Consider the following 21852-nt stretch of genomic DNA (forward strand, 5'->3'; position numbering starts at 1 on the left):
CCCAAAAAAGTAGGAGAATCAAGCTGTCTCATTTTCTAGCTTTATATTATTATGGGGAAAGCAGCTTTCCTATTTGACTATCTGATTATGGCATAATTACTTGGATTTAGAATTTAGAAGAGTAATAATTTGTGTTAAAAAGGCTTTTGGTGGGAAGCAATGTACTAGGTAGCTTCAAAAGCTAGATACAAGCAAGTATATTGATGTATATAGACCTCTTTTATTCTATAGTCAAGTCATTAGTACAATTCTCTAACACAATGCATGGCTCTCTGTCAACCCTCACCCCCTTGGGGCGAAGAACCCGTGGAAACCTCTGGTAGTTCTTTTTTGGTTAAGGAGATGCCAAAAAAGTCACAGTATAGAAGAGTAAGGTGGTCCTGGAGAATAGGAGTTGCAGCGAGGTGCTGGCTAAAAGGTGTCTCCTTGCTTTGCACAGCAGACAGATCAAACCAGGGGAAAGGCCTGAGGTGGAGAAAAAGATAGCATTACTTTCTCTGAGTCTGTTTAATACATATAACTTGGGTGTGAAACACCAAACTGAAGGAAGACTCTCTGAACTTGACTGTATCACTATAGAAATGTCCAGACAGAAAAAGTAAAAAAAAAAACAGCAATGATGAGCTATATGGACCAGCATATGCAAGGACTAGATAGGTAGGTAGGTAGGTAGATAGATAGGTAGGTAGGTAGGTAGATAGACCCATCAGATAGATAGATAGACAGGCAGACAGACAGACAGATAGATAGATAGGCATACAAACAACAGACAGACAGATAATACTAGAAGGGGAGGAGAGAAAGGAGCAGAATACTTGAAATAATAATGACGTATCATATAGCAAAATAATAATTAATATCATATAGCAAGCCATAGGTCTAAGCAAGCTAAGAACACCAAGCAGGATAAATGCCAATAATAAAATGACAACAAAAACGACACCCAGATACATTCTCAAATTATAGAAAATGACAAGATAAAGCCAAAATCCTAAGAGAAACCAGAGGAAAACTACTTCCCGGTAGAATGTCTTACAGTCGGAAGCCATGCCAACACGCAGACAATGGACTGACGCGTATGTAAACCATCAACCCAGAACTGTGAATCTTTTTCCAGATTTCTTTCTTTTGCTTGCATGTGTGTACGTGCACCACACTCATTCCTTGTGCCAGAAGAGGTCAGAAGAAGGCATCAGCTCTCCTGGTCCAGATGACTATGAGTTACCCTGTGGGTGCTGGGAACCCACACCCAGGTCCTTGCAAGAACGACAAGTAGCTCCTAACCTCCGTGCCATCTCTCCATCCCCCAGAAATGTGAATTTTGGGGGATCATCCTTCAAAAGTGAAGGAGAAATAAAAAGCTTTATCAAACCAAAGTTGAAGGAATTGTCAGTATATCAGTCTTACAAGGAATGTTCACAGTTCTTTAGCAAGAAGGAAAACGAATGTTAGAAACCAGGAGCCACATAAAGGAAGGAGGACCATTACAGACAGGTGGAGGAGCCTGATGACCTTTGGTCAGGCATGTTGGCACAGGCTTTTAATCCTAGCACTCAGGAGGCAGAGGCAGGTAAATTTCTTTTTCTTTTTCCCTTTTTTGGTTTTTGGAGACAGGGTTTCTCTTTGTAGCTTTGGAGCCTGTCCTGGAACTCACTCTGTAGACCAGGCTGGCTTCGAACTCACAGAGATCCGCCTGTCTCAAGGCAGGTAAATTTTTATGAGTTCAAGGCCAACCTGGTTTAAGTAGCAAGTTTCAGGACAGGCAAGGATACATAGTGAGACACTGTCTGATTTAAAAAAAAAAGAAATTAGAAAGGGTAGAATGGCCCAGCACCTGGGATTTGGCCAAAGGATTGGTAGAGCAGCCTGGGATAGATGAGACCTTGTCTCCAAAAAGCAAAAATATAACAAGGTGAGTTAGAAAGGCCCTATAGCTCCCAACAGCAAATCTAAAAGTTGAAGACAATGAAACAGTGCTCAAAACCCCCTCAGGGAAATGATTTTCAGTGTAGAATCCACTACTTAACCATGTTCTCAATAAAACTGTAGGTAAGAACACAAACATTTTCAAACATTAACAAATTACTTCCAATGTACCCTTTTCTCGGGGAGTTATTACAGGATATGGGCCACTACAATTAAAAAAATAAACTAGCCGGGCGGTGGTGGCGCACGCCTTTAATCCCAGCACTCGGGAGGCAGAGCCAGGCGGATCTCTGTGAGTTCGAGGCCAGCCTGGGCTACCAAGTGAGTCCCAGGAAAGGCGCAAAGCTACACAGAGAAACCCTGTCTCGAAAAACCAAAAAAAAAAAAAAATAAAATAAACTAAAAGGGATTCTGGAAATGAAACAACAGGGAGGTGAGGGGAATTCCCACACCGAAAGTATAATCCGCTGGTGACCAGACTATGGGGTGGGGAAGAGAACTGGAATCAATGATTACGTCTGGGGTTCTGGGGTTCCTTGGAGCACTTGGTGAGGCCGTAGTAGTTAGGTAAGAACCCCACAGAAACAAGGATGCTCACACACGTCGGATTTCAGAGGAGGTGGCGAATATGGGGTTATGTAGGCACAGCACCAATGGAGAGTTTTATCCTGGGAGAGTAAAAATGGCAGCATGAACTCCCACACTGGAAAAGGCCACTCAGGGACAAGCGTAGACGAAAGAGAAGGGGGCCCAGGGCTGATCCCTCAGACCTCTCAGATCTGAGGGCAGGACATCGGGAGAGCTATCAAAGGAGAGGAGCGTCAGCCGAGAGGACTGCTTGAAGAAGGATGGCGTGCCCAAGGCGTCCCCGAAGGAAAGGAGCTCCGAGAGCCCAGTGAGTCTACAGACATGGAAGTCACTAGCAATGACAGCAGCAAGCTTTCCATGTTGGATTAGCAAAGGCCAGAAAGGGTGCCTTTATCTTTACCACACTAGAGAGGAACGACACGCGCCTGTGGTAGCGGTGCCGACGTTTTGCTAAGCAATAACGTATGTACGGGTCCTCTAGCTCAGACAGTCATCGGGATGTTTACCCAGCAGAAACATCTGTCCAAGTACTCGAAGCAAGTGCATGGATGGTCTAGCAGCGCAGTGTGCAACATTTGAGGAAGGAATCACACTCTGTCACAGGAAGACAGTGCAACGTGTAACTTGCACAATGTGTCTAAAAGGCTGCGCACGCGGCTGCTGTTCCTAAGTGAAGTAGGCAACACCAGCATCCACAGAGTTCCAGCTGGATATGGAAAGCAAAAATGGTGTTATGGCTCCATGCCTCTAACACTGAAGTAATAAATACGCATGCCTATTGCAATACAACGACAATACAAATATCTGTTAGTGCCTAGATAAAATGACAAAACAGTCTATTAGAGACAACTATCTATGAAATGGGATTTAGGAGGCAGGGAGGCTTTTTTTTTTTTTTAACTGGTTAATTTTTTAAATTTTGCGCTGTTTTTTTAGAAAAGTGTATTATTTGTACCAAATTTAAAAGAGGACACAGGTCAACGTCAGGCAATGTGGTGGGGCATGCTTGCAATTCTGGAACTTGAAAGATTGAGAGGTTCGAGGCCAGCCTGGGCTCTATGGAGACTCTCAAACAAACAAAGAAAAACAAATAAAAACAAACAAACAAACAAAACCCCACTGAGATGGGGAGAGGAACATGAAAGTATAAAAGAAAAGGGTGCTTGCTGCCAAGCTTGAGAATCTGAGTTCGATCCCGGCACTCACATGGCAAAAAGACACCACTGACTCCTAGAGGTTTCCCTCTGGTCTCTCCAAGTCCTAGTCACTGTTCCCCTCCCAACGCCCCTACCCCACCCTCTCATCCCGCCCCACCCCACCCCACCCCACCCCACGCCCTGCCACCAACAAAGAAATGTTTCTAAAAAGCATCTGTTAAGACAAAACCATGGGACAGATTCCAATGGCCAAATGTTCGACATCTTACCTTTTATGAAACAAGCTCTTGACGTAGCTCTTGTTCATAAAGTCTGTTAGCTGAAATTTGGGGCAGGACGATTTGTCTTTCTCACAGCTCTCTAAGTGCACCGAGAGGAAGAGTTTGTTGAGGATGTGCAGCACGTGTGAGTGAAACACATTCCAGGCGGTGCAGACATTGATGACCGAGTAGAACACCCCCTCCAGCCATTTGATATTGAGGATTACCCCCCCTAGACACGAAGAAAAGTAACCATGAGCATCTGCAAAAGCGAGTTGCAGGGAACCCAGAGGAAAACCAGAGGCGGGCTGCAAGGCCACCTTCTCCCCTAAAGTGATCGGCAATACAGCCAGGAGAGGAACACTCTTCCCTCCCCGGCCATGAGCCCCATTTGCCCTTTCCAACCACATCATGTGTTGATCACACCAAGGGGGAGCAGAGAGGGCTAAGTCACACTGCTCATGGCAGAAGGATCTCCAGAATGGTCCCTGCCCACAGCAGGGAGGAACTGGGAAATACTGCAAGTTTACAAGGAACCCCATTTTCTTTTTGTCCCAGACAGTTCATTCTCCTGCGTTTGTTTATTTGTTTGTTTGCTTGAGACAGGTTCACATGTAGCTTTACTTGCCCTCAAACTCATTATGTAGCCAAAGAGTCTTGATACCCTGATTCTCTAGTGGAGACTAGAGAATCTAGAGAACTAGAGACTAGAGAACCTCTCCAAGGCTGGGATTATAGGCATGTACCACCAAGCCCAGCTCATTCTATTGTTCACATGAGCTATTTTCCCTGGTTGTTTCTAGTCCAGCCTGAAGGATCCAAAAATTAGGCTTCTCAGCTCTGCCTAAGAAAAGCTGCTTTTACCCCACCCCCCGCCCCCCAGCTCTTCTCATGCTATGGTAGTTTGACTGTAATTGGCCCCTATAAGCTCATAGGGAGTGACACTATTGGGAGGTGTGGCCTTCTTGGAACAGGTATGGCCTTGCTGGAGGAAATGTGTCACTGTGGGAATGGACTTTGAGGTCTCCTACGCTTGAGCTATGCCCAGTGACACAGACCACTTCCTGTTGCCTGTGGGTCAAGATGTAGGACTCTCAGCTCCTTCTCCAGCACCACGTCTGCCTGCATGCCACCATGTCACACCATGATGATAATGAACTAAACCTCTGAAAATGTAAGCCACCCCAATTAAATGCTTTTCTAAGAGCTGCCATGGCCATGGTGTCTCTTCACAGCAATAGAAACCCTAACTAAGACACATACCAAACTCAAATAACTAAGAATGTATCTACTTTGTGCTTTCCCTAACACACCACACACACACACACACACACACACACACACACACACACACACACACACACACCAGTCATGGAAGGTAATTGTCAAAAGAATGTCAGCAACAGTTACACAGTTGAGCATTTACCCGCATTACTGTAGGGGCAGGTAGCCCGAAGAACCACTGGATCTTGGAGAACATCTGTGATTTCCTTGTTCTCTCCCCAGATGTCATCAATATCCTCAGCAAAGTGATATTGGGGCCGCAAGATATTGGTGTGGTTCAGTAGAAGTTTCAACCTGGAAGCCACCAAGACAGGGAGTACAATGCCAGATTGGAAAAAAAATGACTATCCAATCTACTGCATTCGCATCTAAGCCAAAACAACAGCCCCCTTCCCCTGTTGCTTGTGTGAAAATCTTGGGGAGGTGCGGGGGGGGGGGGCGGTAAGAAAGGCTGGCTGGGTCTTTCTGCAGTTCAAGCTGCCTCCTTATTACTGAGGAAGACTGACTTCAAGAGGTAGGGCTATGGCGGTGGCAGGTAGAGAACGCGGAGGAGACATCAGCGCCTGCGCAGTTCTGTTCTCAGGCCGTGGGACAAGATACCTGGGTATCGGGATGGCAGATACAAAGCTGTACACGGTGCAGGTCTTCTCAAGTTTGGATTGGATCTCTAAGCAGATATTAGGCAGTTGAGAGGGCAGGCAGCAGAGGAACAACACGCTGGCCCAGTTCGCCACAGCAGCATTGTCATACAAGCACCGGACTCCTTGTTTCTGGAACTCAACTTGGGAGGGAGGGAGAAAGGAAGAGAGATTTGACCTGAACGTCAGCCGTCAGCTGTGGGGAGAGGATGGTGGTAACTGTGTATCCAGTAAGCAACCTAAGTCACGTTGCCACAGCAACCAGAAACTGCTCCTGGATGCCTCTGTGAGCTACGCAAAGAAGGGCCCTCCCCTGTGCGAAGTTGTTGCAGGATTCCTTTTTGTCTTGATTTTAGAACAGATGCTAGGTGTTTTTATTTTTATTTTTTTTATTTATTTAAACTAGGGAAAAAAAAGAATGCTCTAGGAAGCATTCTGTTTCCATTTACTGTAGAGCTAGCGCTTGCCAGATAATGTATAAAGTGCTTCCTATGTATTCTTTAAGGCAGCTCTCAAGAAGGACCCTCTGAGACCAATGAGGGTGGTTCCCATATTACAGATGAGCCAACCGAGGCTTCAGGATGTTATGTGGCTCACTGAAAGTTAGATAGCTTACTGGCTTGAGGTAGTGGGTAAAATTAGAAGCGTGTGAGAATGTACAACAGAAACTGGGAGGCGCTGTGGAAGGTTCAATAGTTTTTGTAAGGTATACAAGACAATAGTAAGATATTCATAAATGTAGAGGAAAGGTCTCTGTGCACATGGCAAGTCACACAATTGCGTTAAACACACAGGTATTTAATTATTTGATCATCCTCACTACAACATGGATTTCTCAAAGTAAGAATTTAAAATGTATACTTCCATCTGGTATGCTTTAAGTGTTACTGAAAAACAGAATGCAAAAGATGTTTTTTTACCCAAGAGGTTAAGCACTCATCCCACTGACCAAAAATGTTGAAAGTGATGCTGAGCTGGGTGGTGGTGGCTCACGCCTTTAATCCCAGCATTTGGGAGGTAGAGGCAAGAGGATCTCTGTGAGTTTGAGGCCAACCTGGTCTACAGAGCAAGTTCCAGAACAGCCAGGGCTACACAGAGAAACCTTGAATCAAAACATGGAAAAGGGGACTGGAGAGATGGCTCAGAGGTTAAGAGCACTGACTGCTCTTCCAGAGGTCCTGAGTTCAATTCCCAGCAACCACATGGTGGCTCACAACCATCTATAATGAGATCTGGTGCCCTCTTCTGACCTGCAGGCATACATGCTGTATACATTAAAAAAAAGGAAAAAAAAAAAAGAAAGAGAAATTGAAAGACATATTAAAATGATGACATTCAGAATGCTTTCCAGGCTGGAGAGATGCTTCAGAGGTTAAGAGCACTGGCTGCTCACTGGCTGCTCATCCAGAGGACCTGGGGTTCAGTTCTCAGCCACCACAAGACAGCTCACAATCATCTGTAATTTCAATTCCAGGGGATTTTGGCTTCCAGTGGAAATGTATGCATGTGTTACACAGATATGATATACACCCAGGCAAAACAATCATATTCATAGAATAAAATTAAATATTTTTTAAGGAATGGTTTCCAGTATTGAAAATGGTATAAGGAGGGGCTGGAGAGATGGCTCAGGGGTTAAGAGCACTGGCTGCTCTTCCAGAGGTCCTGAGTTCAACTCCAGCAACCACATAGCGGCTCATAACCATCTATAATAGGATCTGATTCCCTCTTCTACCTTGTCGGTATACATGCAGACAACTCATACATAAAATATAAATAAATAAGATTTTAAAAAGAAAATGATATAATGAAATGGGTGTTCTTACACAACATTGCTAAAAATTCAAACCTGAACTTTCTTTAGGTTAAATTGGAAAGCAAAAGCATTAGCTGTCTAACAAAACAAGGCATGAGATATTTCTTTAACAAGTCAGCCATTTTGCTTCCAGGCATTTGCTCAAGAAAAAAAATGAAAGTAGAATTCCACGTGAACACTTGTATACAAACCTTCATAGATGTATTTGCAGTGACCAAAAATTAGGGGGAAAGTTACATTAACAAATAAATAGAAAAACTGTAATACTCATGCAATGAAATACTACTAGAAAGGAGGAGGAGCTAGATGCCAGGCATGGTGGCACACGCCGGGGTCTCTACGCTTGACCCAGAGAGAGAAAAACTCTAGCTACAACTTAAAAAAGAAGAAGAAGGGCTGGAGAGATGGCTCAGAGGTTAAGAGCACTGCTTGTTCTTCCAAAGGTCCTGAGTTCAATTCCCAGCAACCACATGGTGGCTCACAACCATCTGTAATGAGATCTGGTGCCCTCTTCTGGCCTGCAGGGATATGTGCAGGCAGAACACTGTATCCATAATAAATAAATAAATCTTTAAAAAAAAAAAAAAAAAAAAAAAAAAAAAAAGAAGAAGAAGAAGAAGAAGAAGAAGAAGAAGAAGAAGAAGAAGAAGAAGAAGAAGGAAGAAAACAATAGCCTAGTTAAGAAGCATATGGGTCTGTGAGTTCAAGGCCAACCTGGTCTACAAAGTGAGCAGGACAGCCAGGGCTGTTACACAGAGAAACTATGTCATGAAAAACCAAATAGAAAAAAAAAAGAAGAATATGGGTAATTATTACACTTCCTTCAAGAGTAATTTTTCTACAATATGCATACTACTTTGCACTGTTATTTTGCATTTTATTGCAGTATAATTTACATACAGTACCACACAGAGTTCTGAAGGATACTGTTTGAACAGTTTTGGTTAAGTGCATACATCTATGCAGCCCATATTTCCCTCTAGGCCAGTGGTTCTCAACCTTCCTAATTCTGCAAACATTTAATACAGTCCCTCATGTTGTGGTGACCCCCAACCATAAAATTATTTTCGTTGTTACTTCACATCTATAATTTTGCTATTGTTATGAATCATAATGTAAATATGTTTTTCAATGGTCTTAGGTGACCCCTATGAAAGGATCATTTGACCCCAAGAGGGGTTGTGACCCACAGGTTGAGAACTGCTGCTCTAAATAGAAAACATTTTCTTCTCCCCAGAAAGTTCTTACAGGTCCTTTGGCAGTCCATCTCCTCAGAAACAGTCACTGTTCTTATTTCTGTCACACTGATCAATAACTGAAACCACTGTGTTTTCATATTCAGATGTCATTTTTTAAATATAAGGCCAAATACAAGTATTCGTTGACCTTTTTTCCAGACTCCAATACTCCAGTTAGACTTGAATACCATGTGGAAAACTCCCCCGTATCTCATACCCAGAAAGATAATTCGCACCCAGGGCACAGGGAGGAGAGGCAGATTAAGTAAGTGGAGAAAAACTGTCTTAACAAGTTCAAAATTTCAGGCCAGCAAGCAGAGAACCCTGCTTTTAAAGGGCCCTTTTCAAAATAGCTTTGTTAGCGCCACCAGCCTCCTATCTACTACAGTCTGACCCTCAGTGCTCCTCACCCAGGGACTCTGGCCTCCGAGTGGAGATCTGCAGGCTCTCAGGAGGGATGGGGACAAGTCTCAGCAGTACGTTAACCAGCTGCTTCCCAAGGTGGCCGCATCCGATGACGCCCACCTTCAACTTCTCATCCTCAGCAATGGCGGCGTCGAATGACACAGATCGGGGATGTATTTTACGCCGACCCTCTTGTAATAATTCACTAGAGAATGAACAAAGACACACAGATGCATGGACACATTATAGTTTTCCCCAGGAGTCTCGAAGCTGAATGGTTTTTGGTGGGTTTGTTTGTTTGTTTGTTTTATGTATAAGCCTGATGATGCACTACTTCAGAAACAAGGCATTTCAATTGGAGGCCATTTTCATCCTGAAAAAGGACATTGCTTTTCCAAGGGATGAAACTGGGTGAAAATATTTATCAATGAAAATTTTTTTTTGTTTTATGTATCTTGAATTTTCCTGGGATCTTAAACACGAGGTCTGTATATCTCGTATTTTATTAACTTTGAACATCACTGTGATTGCTATACATCATATGGTGACGTATAGCACACCGTGGACCAATTCTTTTAACTTTATGGTCTATTTTCTGGGCAGACAGCTGTCAACTAGACTGTCTCATCACTGTCTTAAGTACACAGTATGTTTGAATCTATGTATATTGCTATGCAACTGATATCTAGACCCTTTGCATCCTTGCAAAACAGAAACTTTATATTCCGGAACAGCTCACTTCCCATCCTCACATCTGGAAATTACCATTTTACTTGCTGTTTGCTTTCTAGCCAGAAAAACTTTAAAACTTAAAAAACTTTAACTTCACCATCTAAGCAGAATCGTGCAGCATTTTTGCACTCAGGATCGTGTCCTCAAGCTTCATCCAATTCATAGTTTATAAAATTTCCTTCTTGAGGCCAAATAGTAGTATTTCATCATATGTATCTAATGTGATTTGTTTTGTTTGTTTCGTTTTGTTTTGGAGAGAGTCTCATATAGCCCAGGCTGGACTTAAATTCCTGATTTCCCTGCCTCTGAGTGCTGAGATTACAGGTGCAAGCCACTACTCCTGACGCATATAACACAGTTTGTTTATCCATTATATTAGCCATTATATATCCATTATATCGTCTCGTTACTGTGATACCTAGCAAACTTATCTTAAGGGCTATCTTAGTTATTTTTCTATTGCTATGGTAAAATGCCACGATCAAGGCAACTTATATAAAAGAAAGGGTTTAGTTTGGGGCTCATGGTTCCAGAGGGTTAGAATCCATGACCATCATGTTAAGGAGAATGGCAGCAGTAGACAAGCAGGTCCTGGAGTGGTAGCTGAGCGCTTACATTCTGACCCACAGGGAAGAGGCAAAGAGAGCTAACAGGGACTAGCTTGAGTCTTTTGAAACTTCAAAGCCCACCTGCCATTGTCACAGCTCCTCCAACAAGGCCACACCTCCTTATCCTTCTCAAACAGCTCCACCAGCTGGAGACCCAAGTATTCAAACATATGAGCTTATGGAGACCATTCTTATTCAAAACACAAGATTTTTTTTTTCTTCTCATAGTTGAGGGATATAGTCGATCATGGTGAAGAACTTATGGTGGCAGGAACTTGCTGAGATGGTCACATGATATCTACGATCAGTAATCAATGATGAATGCTCGCACTCAGCTCACTGTCTCCTTTTTATTCCATTTGGGACCCAGCCCATTGAATGCTGCCGCTCACAGTTAAATGGGGCCTTTCCACCACAGTTGACCTACTCTGGATAATCTAGATGGTTCTTTGTCCTGTCAAGTTGACAATATTAACCATCACACCCATTCATCATCAGTGGACATTTAAATTGCTTCCACATCTTGGATACGTTAAATGAGGCTGCAATGAACATGGGCACACAAATATCTCTGGGAATTCTTAGGATGTATACCCAGAAATGGGATTGCTTGATCTTATGCAATTTTATGTTTTACTTTCATAGCAACTATACTTCTTACACTCTTACCAACATTGGACAAATGTTCCAATTTCTCTACGTCCTTACCCAAACTTGTTCATTTCTGGTGCTCCAGTAGTGGTTGTCGTAACAGGTATAAAGGAAGATCTCATTGTAGTTGTGATTGGCATTGTCCTGATAGTTGTCAATATTGAGCATCCTTTCATATATTTGTTGATCATTTCTATACACTCTTTGATGAAGTCTTAGGTTAAAAATCAGGTAATTGAGTTTATTGATGAGTTGCAGAATATCTTTATATATACTGGATTTTTATTTTATTTATTTATTTTGGTTTATTCGAGACAGGGTTTCTGTGTGTAGCCTTGGCTGTCCTGGATCTCGCTCTGTACACCAGGCTGGCCTCAAACTCACAGAGATCCACCTGCCTCTGCCTCCCAAGTGGTATTTTTTTAAAATCTTTTTTCTGTCAGCTTAGTGGCTGCACATGAAGCTACTGATATTTTAATTATTGTCTGCAGCCCCGCAGCCCCACAGCCCCACAGTCAGAGCCCTGCTGGCCACCCAGCCCGTGGCCTGCACTTATGATGTGTAGGTTTAAACTAAGTTTGTATCCTTCTATTTACCAACAAAGACTCGGAAGTCAGATGTGAGGGTGAAAACCTGCTAGATCAGAGAAGCTGAGAAGGAACTCGTCCCCAAACCAGAAGAAGCTCCAGACTCTAGCCCCACCCTTTCCTTCCCTTATCATCTTCTCTGTCCAGATTCTTGGCTTCTCTGTGGCTAATTCCAGTCAGCTGGTCACTGGTTCCCTCCCATTCAAGGTTAACATTATTAACAGTCTCGGAGTGTCACAGTGAGATCAAATATCCCACAACAATTTTTATCTTATTTTATTTTTTTATTGTATTATTATTATTATTACTATTATTATTATTATTTTCGAGACAGGGTTTCTCTGTGTACTTTTGGTGCCTGTCCTGGATCTCGCTCTGTAGACCAGGCTGGCCTCGAACTCACAGAGATCCGCCTGGCTCTGCCTCCCGAGTGCTGAGATTAAAAGTGTATACCACCACCGCCCGGCTCAATTTTTATTTTTTGAAGAAAGGGTCTCAAGTAGTCCAGGCTGGCCTTGACCTTGGTACGTAGCTGAAGGTGACCTTGAACATGGGATTCTCCGGCGGCTGGGATGACAGGTGAAGGATACACCTGGTTTATGCAACGCTAGGGATTAAACCTGTGCACTGTGCAGGCAACGCACACCACCGACACCAGGCAATGCACGCTACCGACTGAGCTACATCCCCAGGCCTATAGTGGATATTTACCCCTCGTGGTTTTCAGGCATTTTCTCCCTTTTCAGCTGTCAGCTCCTTGGCTATCCAGATGCTCTGTTATATGGATGCTTTTAAGTTTGAAACAATCCTCCTTATTTTTGCTTCCGTTGCCCGTGGCTTTGTAGTGTCGCATCCAGTGACTCTGTCCTTACCACTGAGAGCCACCCCAGCTGGCATTGCTGTTAACATCCTTCTCAGCCTGTTTATTGTTGGTGTGCACAAATGCAACTGGTTTTTGAATGTTGGTTTCCTCTTCCTTCCTTCCTTCCTTCCTTCCTTCCTTCCTTCCTTCCTTCCTCCCTCCCTCCCTTCCTTCCTTTCTCTTCTTTCTTTTCTTTCTTTCTTTTGTTTTGCTTTTTGTTTCTGTTTTTGTTTCTGTTTTTCCAGACAGGTTGTCTTTGTACAGCTCTGGCTGTCCCAGAGCTCATGCTGTAGACCAGGCTGGCCTTGAACTCACAGAGATCCTCCTGCCTCTGCCTCTCGAGGGCTGGGATAAAGAGTGTACGACACCACCGCCTGGCATTTCTGTAGCTTTTTGAGATGGAATCACCCTATGAAGTTTTTTCATTTGTTCAGTTTTGTAACCTAACTGCATCGGTTACGACTTCCAGGACTAAAGTGAACAGAGTGGTGAAGGTGGGAATCCTTGCCTTGGGTCTGGTCTTAGAGGAAAAGTTCTCTGCTTTGAATATGATGCTACCTTGCGCTTTTCATATACGGCCTTTAGTTCACTGGAGTAATTTCCCTTTGGTTGTTGAGTGCTGTTTTTGTGGCAGAGTGTTGACTTGGTCAACTGCTTTTCTTCGCTGACTGAAATCATGTCACTTTGGGCTTTCTTCGGTAAATGTGGTTTTGCAAAGGGTCTCTAGGCACAAGGTCAGAAGCTAGAGGCTGTGACAACTCCCCATTACACTATCCCTTCCTTATTTTACACAAAATGAGGCAAACCACTCTTGAAAGAAAAGTATCAGCTCAGCACCCCCAAAGCCAAGTTCTCAGCACAAAGGAGATTTATTTGCCACAGAGGGACAGAGGGTAGGGAGTAGGAGACAAACACAGGAGACAGAGGACAAGGGAGAAGGGGAAGGGGACAAGGGAAAGGGAGCAGGGATATTTGTCCCAGAGGGAAAAAGGACTGCCTGTGGATAGAGAGGAAACACATGTAGCCCATAGGTAAATGGCAGTTTATAAAGGTAAAATGGAAAATCCAGTTTTAGGATATGGTACTTAATACTGGGCATGTTAATTAGGTGAGCCGAAGGGGGCTTTTGATTGCTGGACTTCAATACTTTGATAGCTGGACCTTGGTAGTCAGCCTCAGGAGGAGGAAGGGGCCAAATAAAGGAATAGACCTTGGGGGCCAGCTTCAGGAATGTAATGTAAGGGTTTTTAGCAAGGCAGAGGGAATGGAGGGAAGGGCAAAGCCTGCCAGAGCCATGCCCACCACGCTGAAGCTGGCCAGAGTCCCCTCAACTCTCCCCATCATCTAAAGAGAAAAGAAAGAGACTTCGCCTCCCTGATGTTCTCCTAGATTTTTTGCTTTGTTTGAGACAGGGTTTCTCTGTGTAGCCCTGGCTGTTCTGGAACTCAATCTGTGGACCAGGCTGGCCTTGAACTCAGAGATCGGCCTGCTTCTGCCTCCTGAGTGCTGGGATTAGAGGCACACGCCACCACTGCCGCCACCACCGCCGCCACCACCGCCGCCACCTGGCTTCTAGATTTTTAAAGTCACTGCTAACAACAAAGCCCCTACCTTGTGCAGTTCCCTAACACTCTCCCCTGGGGACTGGTACATGACCTTCCACTGCTGGTACTCAACCGAATAGGACAAATTTAAAGGGAAATTGACACACTGTGTAAGTCCTGTGGGTTCCACAGGGTTCTCCCTAAAGGAACAGCACTGACAGAATCAACGTGTGTGTGCATTCGTGCGTGTGTGCATTCGTGCGTGTGTGCGTGCGCGTGACCTATTAGACTGGCTTACGGAATGTGGTCCTGGTCGTCCAACAACGGCTGTCTCATCACGACAGCAAGGCAGAAAACGTAATAGCTATTCCGTCCACCGGGCCGGATGCCTCCGCAGTCCAAACCTGGCCCCGGAGGAGGATTCCTGCAGAGTCGCTGGTCTTCAGTCGACATCAGAACCCTGAAGAAGCTGGATTTAACGTGGCCACACCACAAGAATGAGCAAACTTCCGAGTGGGAGTGAGGGCTAGCCGACAGAAAGCAAGTTTCCTTCTTCCCTGTCCTTTTATGAGCACGGCCACCAGATGTGGCCCAGATGTGAGGTGGGTCTCCCTGCTCCAAATCATTGGATTAAGATAATCCTTCACAGGAGTGTCCAGCAGCTAGGGTTCCAGCTGATTCCAGATAGTCAAGCTGACAACCGAGATTAGGCCATCAGGTATGTGTTATAATGAAAATGATAAACTGGGAGGCAGTAGCATGCCCAAGAAAAAGTTATATGACATTAAGAATCACAAAAGGTGGAGCTACTTTAATCCCAGCACTCAAGAGGCAGAGAAAGGAGGATCTCTGTGAGTTCAAGGCCAGCCTGGTCTACAGAGTGAGTTCCAGGACAGTCAAGTGGTTATACAGAAAAACCCTGCCTTGAAAACCCACCCCACCCCCCAAAAAAAAGAAAAGAAAAAAAGGTGGAACCAGTCAAATGATTCCTACTAAACATTCCATATTTCCCTCTTCTCAACATCCGAGTCCATAAGACTCGAAGTGTGGTCCTCACACATAAGGCTGCTCACCCTTTCACTTTCTCAAGTATTTCTTCCTCCAAATGAATCTTTGCTTGCTCGTCTTTTGTCTACATCTATAAATTCTTTCATCACTGAGAACAAAAACCTAGACCAAAGAGATCTTACCTCAGTCAACCTTCTTTACATCAGTGTGTCACACGTTGACTGATTTTGCATGTTGAAGCACCCTTGCATTCCCAGAATGACCTCCACTTGTTCATGGTGCATTATCTAATGTATCTAAATAATTACATTATTTAATGTAATATTGAATTCAGCTAGCTAACATTTTGTTGAAGATATTCATATCAATACTCACCAGCAGTGGGTATTGGTTGGTAGCTTTCTCACAGTATCTTTGACTTGGGTATTAAGGTAATGCTGGTCTCTAAAATAAGTTTGAAAATGTTCCCTCTTCAATTTTTTGCAAGAGTTTGTGTGTGTGTGTGTGTGTGCTACATGTATAGGTGTTTACATATGCTTGCACACCAAGGTTGATGCTGGGTATCTTCTTTGGTTGACTTTCACCGTAGTGAGCTAAGGTCTCTGACTGATCCCAGAGCCTGTGGTGGAGGCAGACAATTTAGCCACCTTACTGTCTGTCTTAGGGTTTCTATTTCTGTGAAGAGATACCATGACCACAGCAACTCTTAAAAAGGAAAACATTTAATTGGGGCTGACTCACAGTCAGAGGTTTAGTCCATTGTCATCATGGCAGGAAGCATGGTGGCATATGGGTAGACATGTTGCTGGAGAGGTAGCTGAGAGTTCTACATCCAGATCGGCAGATAGCAGGAACAGAGTGCACAATGGGCGTGGCTTGAGCATCTGAGACCTCAAAGCCCTCCTCCTAGTGACTGAACTTCTTGTTGTTTTTCTGAGACAGGCTTGCTCTGTGTAGTCCTAGCTGTCTTGGAACTCTCTTTGTAGACCAGCCTGACCTCAAACTCAGACATCCACCTGCCTCTGCCTCTAGAGTTCTGGGATTAAAAGTGTGTATCAACACACCCAGCCTGAATTCTGGTATATTTTTAAGTATGACTTTAATAATCCTAAATGTGTTAAGGCTTGTTTTGTGGTCATATGTAACCGACCTACCCCCGAGATGTTCCAGGTGTACTGAGGAATGTTTTCTGAAATCTCAGCACTCAGAAAGCGAAAGCAGGAAGATTCAGAGCTGGCTTCGGAGAGAGACCCTGTCGAAGTAGAGCAGACCGAAAACCACACAAAGAGCGTACATGTTCTCCTGCTTCTGAGTGGACTGCCCCGCTTTGTCCGTGATGCTCCCGTCAGTCCCCTGCATGCTCCTGCCTGCTGTTCTCTTTTTGACCTTCTGTCTGGATGCCATAACGATGGCTGTAAAGGGCCTTTTATCATTGTGACAATTCCATTCTTTGTCCCTTAGGAGTTTTTGATTTAAAATCTTATCAAATCTACTTAAAAACAGTGTTTGTTTCAACACGATGGAAGTTACATTGTACATGAGTTGCCTTTTTTTTTTCTTGCTTTCAAAATTATTTATACTTGGCAATTTGATTGCAATGCTTCCCTTCCCTTTTTTCTTCTTGTTCTTCTTACTAATACCTTCAGCTGACCCATCTTTGAGGTCACGGATTCCATCGGCTTGGTCATTGCTGATGCTGAATTCCCCTGGTGAATTCTTTCATTCCTTACTGTTTTCCAGAACCTGACTGGTTTCATAGTTTCTCTTTGTCAATAGTCTTACTTGTTCATGGGTTCCTGATTTCCTACAGCTGTTCCTGTCAACTATTAGGTCAGTCTCAGAAGAAAGAACTACCTCTATGTGAAGCAACTGGCAAGGGATGACTGGTCCTTAGTGCTGTGGAAGGCAAGCTGGTAGTTTGAGTGAGTAAATGCGTGAATGAATGAATGCAATGTATCAGCTAGATAGATACATTGTATCTGGCTAGAAATCACCACTAATCCAAGCTTTACTATGTAAACACAAAACATCCTTGAGTGAATTTTTCTAGTCATTTCAGATAAGAAGTAATTGACTGTGGACTGGAAAGATTAAAAAAAAAAAAATTCCCGCCGAATTTAACCTCCAATATACAAAGCGCAAGTCCCTTGGGTTCCCAGCAGTGATGATTGTCTTTCTTTTTCAACTAGCTTACCTCAAAGTACAGAAGAGTTTGCAAAAGAAGAGTGCATGGGCACAGCCTTTGATCATCAATCCCCGATATCGTCCCTGTAAGTACAGCCAGTACCGCTCCTCCTCTGGGATCCCATACTCAAACTTCAGGGACTCAAGGTCATCTAGTATATTCATTTCCAAACCACCATCTCCTGCAGTGACAGATACCAAGCAACATGACTCCCTACCCTGGAGAATAGGGGTTTAGGCACAAAGGCTTAAGTTTGATGGTGTGTGTGTAACTAGGTCATGAGTCCTCATGATGGCGGGCTTCAGCACCACTCTTCCAGATTCTGAACTTGGAGTTCACGTTTCTATTTGAGTGGGACCACTGAGGCTTCCTAACAACTACGGGTCATGAATCCTGGATTCAGGAAACCTGAAAAGGAATTCTCAGTAATATTTATCCACACTGGCTACAGGTGCATTTTCAGCAGGAGTTAGCAGAGTGATAGGTTTCAGAGGTGTTCTTAGCTGGGAGCTTTTCCCTTCCATTCTGCGGGCTTTAGAAATGTGGCTAATCACACAGAACCTCACTTCAAAGAAAATCTCCACTTTAAGTAAACTCTGTGTTCCCTGTAGGGCAAAAAAGAGCCCTTGGCTAGAGCATGGGCACTTCAATCTTAGAAAATAGGCCTAGGCATATACAAACCCATTTACATGCATCTCTCACTAACCAACAGAGATACGCTCTATTCCTCAGGACTTCTAGTCTGGGCAGGTGAAAACGACATATGAAGGCGAGCCACCCGAGAGAATTGTCATTATGACTCCTTAGCAACCAGTTCATTCTCTCCTCTGGTCTTAAAGGAGCAAGGCACGTCTACAGACTTCCCTGGTCTGAGTGTGAGGAGGACCCGGTTCCTTTCACTAGTTGTAGGAATGTTATCCCAGGCCAGGGAGGAACTTATTTTTCCCAACAGAAGATTCTGGATTTCTATTTTTTTTCTTCCAGATTAGAGTATCATATAGATTTTAGCACTGCTTTAAAAAGTAAATGACAGGACCCGTGAGATGCTATGTGGGTAAAGGTACTCACTATGCAAGCCTGGCAACCTGGGTTCAATTTCTAAACCCACCTAAAGGTGGAAAGAGAATTCTCCATAACGTTCTCTCTCTCTCTCTCTCTCTCTCTCTCTCTCTCTCTCTCTCTCTCTCTCCTCTCCTCTCTTTCTCTCTCTCTGTCTCTGTCTGTCTCTGTCTCTCTCTCCCTCTCTCTCTCACACACACACATACACACACACACACACACACACACACACACACACACACACACCAAACAAAAACGGCAAAAAAACAGATAGTTATTTAATGGTTTTCCCCCGAGTACCTGGGATTGAACCAGGATCTGTGCATGCTGGGCAATACCCCCAGTCCCTTTCTGAAACAGTGACTCATTAAGTGTGATCGCCCTGATCCAGTATCCTAGGAAACTGAGACTCCAGAGATGTACCATAAGACTCCGTAAAGGAATGTGAGACCCTGAGGACTGAACCCAGAGCCTGGCATCTGCTGGGCAAGCACTCTACCCATTCTAGCCCTTAGCACTACCCTGTCTTTTTATGCTCAATAATCAATCTCGTAGCCATAAAGGCTGAAATCAGAGTTTAAAACTACCCAGTCTCTAAATCTCATTAGATTAAAAAGAAATCTAGGTGGATTTCATGTAACATAAAATTACTCATTCTAAAATGAACAGTTCTTCATTACATTCAGAATGTTGTGTGACTACCTCTATTTCAAAAACATTTTTATACCCCACAGAAAGAAATCCTATTTGCATCAAGTAATTACTCCCAATTCCTTTCCACTTCCAACCTCCTGGAGTCACCAATCTGTTTCCTACATATGGATTTACATATTTCAGATAATTCATAAAAAGTAATTGTGCCACTTGTCACTTTTTATGCTTGGCTTCTCCAATCCCTCTTACAGGAATGTGACATAGTAGATATCACATCCTACTCTTGCAAGCGAAGTTTCCTGTTCCAAAGGAAAGAGGAACTCAAAACCTGCCAGACGCACGCCTTTAATCCCAGCACTCGGGAGGCAGAGCCAGGCGGATCTCTGTGAGTTCGAGGCCAGCCTGGACTACCAAGTGAGTTCCAGGAAAGGCGCAAAGCTACACAGAGAAACCCTGTCTCGAAAAACCAAAAAAAAAAAAAAAAAAAAAAGCTCTTTCGGTGGTGGCGCACGCCTTTAATCCCAGCACTCGGGAGGCAGAGCCAGGCGGATCTCTGTGAGTTCGAGGCCAGCCTGGTCTCCAAAGCGAGTTCCAGGAAAGGCGCAAAGCTACACAGAGAAACCCTGTCTCGAAAAACCAAAAAAAAAAAAAAAAAAAAAAAAAAAAAAAAAAAAAAAACCTGCCAGACCTGCATGACCAACACAGCCCCCTGCAGACCTGAATCCTAGGCGTTTATCTGCACATCCTCAAAAATGGGAATTCAGAGTTATAGCTTTGTGACATGGCAACTTGGTTAGACGGAACTGCTTCCCAGAATCCCTTTCTTTTGCGTTTCTGGTTAGAGAGAACCACAAGGAATGGTTTTGTGAAGAATCTAGACTGTGAAAATGAAACGGCAACCAGTTCCTGTTCCAGCTAGCAAGGCCACATCATTACTTCTCTGACTTGCTTCCTTGGTGTAGTTCAGCAGTTAGACCTGTAACTGCTCCGCCTGCTCCCGCATCCTCCTTTCCCTGCTCACTCCTGGACCAGGAGATCTTCAACTCTGTGACAAAAACCAACTGCTCCTGCAGGATATTACTCTATCAAGGTTGGAGGCGTGCATCCTGCTCGGGAACTGTGCTGGCTAGTTTTACGTCAACTTGACACAAGCTGGAGTTGTCTGAAAGGAGGGAACCTCAGTTGTGAAAATACCTCCAAGAGATTCGGCTGGAGAGCCGGGTGGTGGTGGTGCACGCTCTACTCCCAGCACTTGGGAGGCAGAGACAGGAGGATCTCTGTGAGTTCGAGGCTAGCCTGGGCTACAGAGTGAATTCAGGAAAGGCACAAAGCTACACAGAGAAACCCTGTCTCAAAAAACAAACAAACAAAAAGATTTGGCTGTAGGCAAGACTGTAGGGCGTTGTCTTAATTAGTGATTGATGGAGGAGGGAACAGCCCATTGTGAGTGGTGTCCTCCCCGGGCTGGTAGTCCTGGGTTCCAAAAAAAAGCGGGCTGAGCAAGCCATGAGGAGCAAGCCAGAAGGCAGCACCCCTCCAAGGCCTCTGCATCAGCTCCTGCCTCCAGGTTCCTGCGCTGTTTGAGTTCCTGCCCTGACTTCCTTGATGAACAGTGATATGGAGGTGTAAGCCGAATAAACCCTTCCCTCCCCGAGTTTCTCTGGTCATGGTCATCACAGCAGGAACCCTGACTAAGGCAATAACTCTCGGTTCTAGCCCTGCTGTCCCCCACTGTATAGCCATCTCCACGGCCTCACTGCTTCCCCTATGAAGTTCAAACTCTAGCACCAGACACAAAAGCAACCACTTTATACAGACGGTCAGCCATCATCTTGACTTGTCATGAAGTACGTGGTGAGGCTGGAGAGATACAACCTGTCTGCACCCCTAGTGGTTCTGCCTCTCCTCTGAAGTCTGCTATACCAGCGAATGAAACCCCCTTCTTCAGGAGTGAAAAGGAGACTCAGGAAAGTCACAAAGTATGAGGCTACCTGGAACTGTAGAGGACTGCAAAACGCAGGAGATGGGATCTGATCCTTTGAAAGCAGATTCTTTAACATTTGTACGTGCACGCGCACGCGCGCATACACACACACACACAAATATGAGAAGGTCAAAAGACAACTATGGGAGTCAGTTCTCGGCTTCTGCCATGTGGGACCTGAAGATCAAATTCAACTCTTCAGACTTGGCGGCCAGCACCTTTACTCACTGAGCCATCTCTCCAGCTCAAAAGCAGGGTGTAATGCAGTTGTTACTAATGTTGTAAGCAGGATAATTCCTTGCTGTGGGGGCCTTTTCTGCACGTAACAGGATATTTACCAACATACCCCTAAGTACAGCAATGAAAAGTGCCTTCAGCTATTGCCCAATGTTTCCCGCAGGCCCAAAGTGCCTCCAGCTAAGAAGCACACTGTCTTAGATTACAGCCAGCTGTGTGCTGTGTGCAATGTCCATTTCCCTACCACTCCACCCACCTGTCATGAGTGTAGAACACCAGTCACAGACTACGGTGCTGCTTTTCTGCAGATGAAGATGGGTCCCCAGAATAAGGACTCCCTGGCCCTGGTTTGTCAGCAGCAGAGCGGAGGGGAGTCAGGTCTTCTGTCTCTTGGACTGGTGCTGCTATTAACCCCCGACTCCTGCCTTG

General features: G+C 44.4%; 1 protein-coding gene across 1 annotated transcript; it reads right to left on the bottom strand.

The window, feature by feature from the left end:
• Positions 1–200: 200 nt before the first annotated feature.
• Noxred1 (NADP dependent oxidoreductase domain containing 1) lies at positions 201–21836 on the bottom strand. The gene is made up of 7 exons (XM_052738630.1): positions 21680–21836; positions 17499–17670; positions 9318–9517; positions 5816–5996; positions 5358–5509; positions 3941–4163; positions 201–465 (listed from the first exon to the last, which is right to left on the bottom strand). Exons 1-7 carry the CDS (start codon positions 21684–21686, stop codon positions 276–278), a joined length of 1125 nt encoding a protein of 374 aa, XP_052594590.1. The 5' UTR covers positions 21687–21836; the 3' UTR covers positions 201–275.
• Positions 21837–21852: the final 16 nt, after the last annotated feature.

Source organism: Peromyscus californicus, unplaced genomic scaffold (genome assembly GCF_007827085.1).
Source record: "Peromyscus californicus insignis strain IS unplaced genomic scaffold, ASM782708v3 Scaffold_15__1_contigs__length_86483966, whole genome shotgun sequence".
NCBI lineage: Eukaryota > Metazoa > Chordata > Mammalia > Rodentia > Cricetidae > Peromyscus > Peromyscus californicus.